The sequence below is a fragment of the Cololabis saira genome, chromosome 17, assembly GCF_033807715.1.
Source record: "Cololabis saira isolate AMF1-May2022 chromosome 17, fColSai1.1, whole genome shotgun sequence".
NCBI classification, from domain to species: Eukaryota; Metazoa; Chordata; class Actinopteri; order Beloniformes; family Belonidae; genus Cololabis; species Cololabis saira.
This window is the reverse complement of record NC_084603.1, coordinates 19,790,108-19,797,504: the sequence shown is the minus strand read 5'-3', so window position 1 is coordinate 19,797,504 and position 7,397 is coordinate 19,790,108. Positions and strand designations below refer to the sequence as shown.

General features: G+C 36.2%; 1 protein-coding gene across 1 annotated transcript; it reads right to left on the bottom strand.

The window, feature by feature from the left end:
• Positions 1 to 276: 276 nt before the first annotated feature.
• LOC133463604 (phosphoglycerate mutase 1-like) lies at positions 277 to 5,183 on the bottom strand. The gene is made up of 4 exons (XM_061745214.1): positions 4,919 to 5,183; positions 2,614 to 2,888; positions 1,806 to 1,986; positions 277 to 1,432 (listed from the first exon to the last, which is right to left on the bottom strand). Exons 1-4 carry the CDS (start codon positions 5,055 to 5,057, stop codon positions 1,263 to 1,265), a joined length of 765 nt encoding a protein of 254 aa, XP_061601198.1. The 5' UTR covers positions 5,058 to 5,183; the 3' UTR covers positions 277 to 1,262.
• Positions 5,184 to 7,397: the final 2,214 nt, after the last annotated feature.

The window sequence follows — 7,397 nt, the reverse complement described above, 5'->3', positions numbered from 1 at the left end:
TTTTTTTAAATACCTTGTCAAATATTGGGGATAAATCTTACGTTCCTCTGTAATTGGTTGCATGAGGATAAACTGATTTTAAAAGGACAAATTAAAGGCGATAATGCCAGTTTTAAGATTGGCTTTTTTTTTTGACTAAACCATCAAAATTTATATTATATTTTCTGTAATGTAATATACTTTATTCAATTTTATCCTAAATTAACAGTCACATCAACAGTTGCATAAATAAAGATTACAGTTCTAACCGGACAAGCCACGGAGATGCTCAGTTCGTAGATGTAGACTACAGATAACTTTACATTTATTAGATCAGAGTTTTCAGGTTACATTTATCCAAGACAGAGATAATTACATTTGATAAAGAGAAACATAAATAGTGTGAGACATGAAGGGATATTACACATGAGGCACGTTAACACAAAGATGCTGGCATAGGCTATTTAAGACATTTTCCCCTGCCATGAATAACACTGTGTAATTGGGGGACATTAATTCAAATTATGAAATGTTTACTGACACAGTATAAAATGGAGCAAAGTATTATTTGGCACCATTCAAAATAAGGTGGAAAAAAAAATCCAACTTGTCATACACATTAGAAACACTAATAGCACACAAGAAGACAATTTCCATTCAAAAGGTTAAAAAATACACTTTTGCTGTTTTTACTGTTTTATCCTTCTCTCAAGAGATTGCAAAAGAAATTCCTTTTATTTGTGGATTTGATTAATCAAATACATTTTTTGAAAACAGAGCTAGAAGAATCATACTTTATTGACCAAAAGCCAGTGAGTATATAATAGACTACAATACACCACAACATGAGCCATCCATAACATAATGCGTCTCGGCCATAATCTTATTATAACCTGTACAGAAAACACAAATTATTGATTAGAAGATGAGGTCTTGCTCGGTTTAAAATTAGTTGCAAACCTAAGAAATAATCTTAGAGTCAAAGTATAAACATAAATGTTTACTTTGCAATGATTATAATATTAAGTATTTTTCTTTTTCTAAATTATTTACAATCTCTTGAGAGCTGTTGCTCCCATGGCTCTAATGGTTCTAACATTACCGTCGACCACCTTACCTCACAGAGCAAGGAAACTGAGGTTACTTTTGAGAACAATCTACAGCATATCCAGCATGTTTTACAGCCCCAAATAGGAAATAAGATTTAGGAAAGAAACAGATCTTGGTCCAGCTGAAAGGGGACACTCTCTAACACCTTAGATAAAGGGAGCTGCTCGGTCTCTTTACTTCTTGGCCTTTCCCTGAGCAGCGACAGCCTCCATGGCTTTGCGTACAGTCTCCTCATCTCCCAGGAACTGCATCGGCTTCACTGGCTTCAGGTTCTTGTCAAGCTCATACAGGATCGGGATTCCCGTTGGCAGGTTTAGTTCCATGATAGCTTCATCTGACATCCCTATAGGTAGCAGCAGCAAACAGAAATAAAGTTAAAAGGATTGTTGTCGATTGCATTAAATAACTGCACTCCACTGTATTATGGCCTATTTGTCATTTCTTGTCAAAATTGGTGTTACACGAAACTCAGACAACGAAACAAACTGTGTATTGAGAAATCAAAATTTAGAGGTTGAAAAAAATGATAATCACAAGTCTTTCAGTAAAATTTACAACTGTAAAAATATCAATACATTTTTTTGCAAAGTAAAACATTGAAATGAACATTTAATGACCTTTCCAAAGATCAGCTAAAAATATTTATTGACGTACAACAACAGGTGTACAGTAAACAAAGAGGAAGGTCGGAAACAGCTCCATCCTCCACCACCTACCCTCCAGGTGCTTGACTATCCCTCTCAGACTGTTTCCATGGGCAGCAATGAGCACTCGTTTTCCCTGTTTGATCTGAGGAGCGATCACCTCGTTCCAGAAGGGCAGTGCCCGTGCAATAGTGTCTTTAAGGCTCTCACAGGTTGGCAGCTGGTCTTCAGAAAGGTCTGCATAACGACGATCCTGCAAAAAAGATGACAATGTGTAAAATTAATTTGAGAAGAGAACTGAAACAGCAAAGGAATGCTGGACCCCCGTCTCTTCAATTTTTCTCTTAGTTTAATACTGTAACTGCATAAATGGGGAGCTAAATGAAAGCCATTGCCACATCTGACCATCTGCCTACCCCTGTCAAGACAAGGTAACTTTGTTCAGATCTTAAATGAACTTTGAACTTGAACCTAGATTAAATCTGTCTTACCAGTCATATATTAACTCTCATTGGAATTACTGTTGGGCAATAACACGAAGGCCCCTGGAAGCAAATACGAACTCACTGCATTATTTTAGTTGTCAGGTTGTACTAACTGTTGTACACGTCTAAAACCTTTGGACATTCAAGCTGACTGTTTTCCGGGAGAAAAAGACTTGATATCCACTTGGGTTTTTTCAAACATTGCAAGCATTTCAATCACAAACAGTAGCAAAGCTGGCTAAATGAGGCCCTGGTACAGGAATATTGTACTTCAAGCCATGCCTCCACTGTGCTACTGCCCTTCTGAAATTACCATGTCTTCCCTCACATGAGGGAATCCTTCCTCTGTAACTGGAACAAAGCTCCCTTGTTGTGTTGTGGGAATCATATCTCACCTTGCTGATGACAGTGTAGTAGTCATGGTCTGGGCCCATGGGAGGAGGAGGGATATCAAATGAACGCCTCCAGATCTTCACCTGAGCCTCTCCATGCTTGGCAGCTGTCTCAGCCTTGTTCAGTCCTGTTAGCCCTCCATAGTGGCGCTCATTGAGCCGCCATGTCCGATGCACCGGCACCCACATCTGGTCAATGCCGTCCAAGACAAACCACAGCGTTCTGATGGCCCTCTTTAGCACGGAGGTGTAGCAAATGTCAAACTTAAAGTCAGCATCTGTAGGTTTAACAGAGGGGGAGACAAAGGATTTCACTTAAATTTGTGCCCATACCTGGAACTTTTTCATTGCCTACACAACCCCGAGTACAGTTCTGAAGATAAGCAAATATGTCTAATTTTAAGACAAACAATCTATCTGTATTTTTTCCATACTCTTAAGTTGTTCACTGTAGGATACCTTGCATTATTCCATAGGAGCTAATTTATCCACATTGCAGAACAGTTGTACTTCTTACATTAAAACTTTGTAAGTGATACTTAAAGTGTCATGAAAACTGGCTCTTGAGTGTATGTTATAATTGCACATAAAGCTGTAAGTAAGGACAGTTAAATGTACGAAAAACTGCCCATAATTCTGACTCAACCGTAATAAAAAAGCTTTCCTTTACTTATTTTCTTTATTATTATTTCTAATAATAATAAAGGGTGCATGACGCTGCACCAGTCGTGCCGGGTGTTCTGCCAATCCTTGCTACCTGCCGAGAAATGCTACTTTGTGGTTCTGCGCGTGCGCAAAGTCGATTTTCAAAGTTTGATTGCCACGCCAATCATTTCTTTTTTTTTTCCAGCTTGTATTTTATTTATTTTGAATTCTTTTTTTTCTCCTTTTTTTTCTTTTTTTTTTTAAACAAACTTTATTCAATATTTTCAAAAATACAAAATTCCTTTGAGGAAACATTTGTTTGCAATTGAAACATACAACACGTACAACAAGCGAATATGTAACTATACATTTTTTCCAAGATAAACTTCTAAATTTAAATAAAAAGAAAATAAATAAAATAAATTTAATAATCACAAAATAAAATAATCACAGGGGTTAACATTTCAACAAAAATGTATAAGCGTAGCGAGATTGTATCTTAAAGAGCAAGAGACTCTAACATGGTTTCACATAAATCATTTATAGACTGATTTTCTTTTGAAAGTACCTTAATAGATGTTATATAACTTTTTTTTTTTTTTAAACATACTATGGAGGGTTTGCTGTTTTTCCATTTATTTTTATGTATATGATATTTACCCAACGCCAATCATTTCTTGCACCATGTAAAATTGATAATATGGGATGTTGAGTATTTGATCCTTCAAAATACACGACCCATGACATGAATTGCATTACACTTTGTGAACATTATACGATAAAGAGGAAAAAACAATAATTCTATCACTTTATTTGATATTCATTCAGTCATTGGCCTTTACTTTTGCCAGGCAGGTCATTAAGAACATTGTTATTTGCAATGACGGCCTGGCAAGAGACAAGCACCACTTGGGGGGGAAAGGAAGTGGTTTAGGGAGTAAAACACAGTAAAATTGTAACTCTACAAAGGTAGAAAACCATTAGGTAGCATTTTTTTGGCAAAGCAGCAGAAATTGGCAGAACACCGGTGTTGTGCCAAAAAGTGATTGCCTGCCAGAATCTGATTTCTCTCCTGAAAATGGGTCTTTTTACCCCACTTTTACCCCTTTTTAACTCTTTTAAAGGACCATTACAACACAAAATAGGCATTTTCACCTGCCAAAAATTGATTGAAGGCCAAATACAGTTAATGAAAGGTTGTTTTTACCTAAATATGATTTGATCTCATTCTTGAGCTTCATAATACAAACACTAGAGCTCACAGGATTACTTTTAACTCTTTTAAAGGACCATTACAACACAAAATAGGCATTTTCACCTGCCAAAAATTGATTGAAGGCCAAATACAGTTAATGAAAAGTTTTTTCTGCCTAAATATGACTTGATCTCATTCTTGAGCTTCATAATCTGACGTTTTAGTGCTATCATTCAACGGGCTGCTGTGCGCGCTCCCGCGGCCAGAAATCAGAAGAAATCAGATTCTGGCAGGCAATCACTTTTTGGCAGAACAAGGGCAAGGTTTTCTGCACGTTTGCACGTCGTCCTGTCACGTTCAGAAACACCACATGTCCTGGTGGACGCAGTGGGGATTTTGCAATTAGCACAGGTCAAGTCAGAGATGTAGCAGTGGAGGAAGGAAAGACAGTAAACGGTTGTTTTTCACCTCTCAGGGCCTGTCCCCCTCTCCTCGCCTCCTTCTCTCCGGTTGGGCTCAAGTCTGCATCGAACCAGCCGCAGAAGCGATTCTCCTGGTTCCAGTTGCTCTCCCCGTGGCGGATCAGCACTAATTTGTAGGCTGCCATAGTTATGATTGATGATCCGACAGCTTCAATCTAAGGAAACTTCTAAAACTACTGGTAGGAGTTGATGCTGGGGATGATGGACTTCTCTAAGGAAGCAAACAGGTTCACTGTCAGCTGGCAAACCTTTTATGTCGTGGATTGGCTGCAGACACACTTCCTGGTTCTCACATCCAATCACATTCCAATATGTGACGTTTATTTTACCTTTTAACCAATGAACGAGATGGGCGTCACTGTCTCCTGACCTTCATGTTGTACATTGTACCTCTATCTATCTATCTATCTATCTATCTATCTATCTATCTATCTATCTATCTATCTATCTATCTATCTATCTATCTATCTATCTATCTATCTATCTATCTATCTATCTATCTATCTATCTATCTATCTATCTATCTATCTATCTATCTATCTATCTATCTATCTATCTATCTATCTATCTATCTATCTATCTATCTATGTCTCAAATGGAAAATGAAATATGTTTAAATTAATAATAATGGATGCAAAAAGACTGAAAGCTCTGGTTAAGAACAGTAAAGTATCTTCAAACATGGGAGTTAATGTAGTTTATCAGAAGTTTGAGCTTATTCACAAATCTGATATCCATTTATTCTACTTCTTTTTTTTTTAACCGAGTCATTTATTATTACATTTGTGTTGCTTTTCTTTATTTGCGTTTGGTGAGCCTTTGTCTAAAAACTACAACTGTTGCGTCATGAATTACCAGGACCGGCCTTGTGAAAATAATTGCATAACAGCCATATATTCAGAGAGGTGGTACAGACATTTAAATTGATTGATTGATTGAAAAATCTATTAGAAGAATTGCATAGGATCAGGTACAGTTTCATGACAGTACAGATTCGCTGATACAAAGTCAACTAAAAGGCATTATTCCAAGAAAGCATTACACTTGTTTACATTGGAGACCTTTTTTAAACTCATATAACATTGAATGACATACAGGTAAGAAGCAGTACTTTGTAGGGAAGATTGTAAAAAAAAAAAGAAAAGGGGGGAATTACTGTTATTTTGCACCGAAAGAGACTAAAAAGGTGATGAGACAAAAAGAAAGTTTGTAAGGAAAAAAAGGCAAATACTATCCATCTATCTATCTTATCTATCCACACACACAGGTCTGAGCATGTATAATAATGCTGGCTCTGTTTATTTTTATTTTATTTTTTATCTATCTATCTATGTCTCAAATGGAAAATGAAATATGTTTAAATGAATAATAATGCATATAAAAAGACTGAAAGCTCTGGTTAAGAACAGTAAAGTATCTTCAAACATGGGATTGAATGTAGTTTATCAGAAGTTTGAGCTTATTCACAAATCTGATATTCATTTATTTTGCTTCTTTTTTTTTTAACCGAGTCATTTATTACATTTGTGTTGCTTTTCTTTATTTGCGTTTGCCTGTTAGTGGTCAGCCTCTGTCTAAAACTAGAACTGTTGCGTCATGGATTACCACGACCGGCCTTGTGAAACTAATTGCATAACAGCCATATATTCAGACGGGTGGTACAGACATTTAAAAAGAAAGTTTGTAAGGAAAAAAAGGCAAATACAGAGTAAGAAAAGAGAGCTGATATGAGATATGGGTTGTGTGACTTACTGAATACAGATTTACACGCTATCAGTGCAGTCATGTGAAAAAGTAAAGGTTCCACATCCCACTGAAATAAATGACTTTTGCAATGTATTTTACCAAGAATTCTTTTTTTTTCTTGATATTGCAGTCGTCACTAAATATGATATTTTCAAACATGTATGCATAAACGTAAGATTCTTTTGCTGATAAATAAAAGCCAATGTGTCACACCTTTAAAGGCAGAGGAAGTGGTTTCTGGATGTCATGTCCATTTATACTTAAAAAACAAAAGACAAAGAAAAACATTGACAAAACAATGAGAGCTCGTTCCTCCTTTGTCTCCATTTCTAGAGAAAACAAGTCTCATCAACTCCCCCAAGTCTTTCCACACATATTGCGTGCATGAGCAAAAACTCTTGTGTGATTGGCTGCAGTAATGTTTGCACTCAATCTCCTAAAGTTTTAACAAAATCTCAAAACTACTGAAATATAAATCCAATGAGCAGAAATAAAAGAGGACTCAACTTCAAATTGAATTCAAAAATATGTTGTAGTTCACACACAACAGGCATCTTCATTTTTAACAAATTCATGAGGACTTCTGGGCTTTTTTAATGGATCCATTAGCCCTTTGGCAGTAATTGTGGTCACACATTTTTATGGTGTTTATGCTTGAATCATGTGTGGGATTTTTTTTTTTTTTTTTTTTTTTAATTATTACTATAAACAAAGGTGTT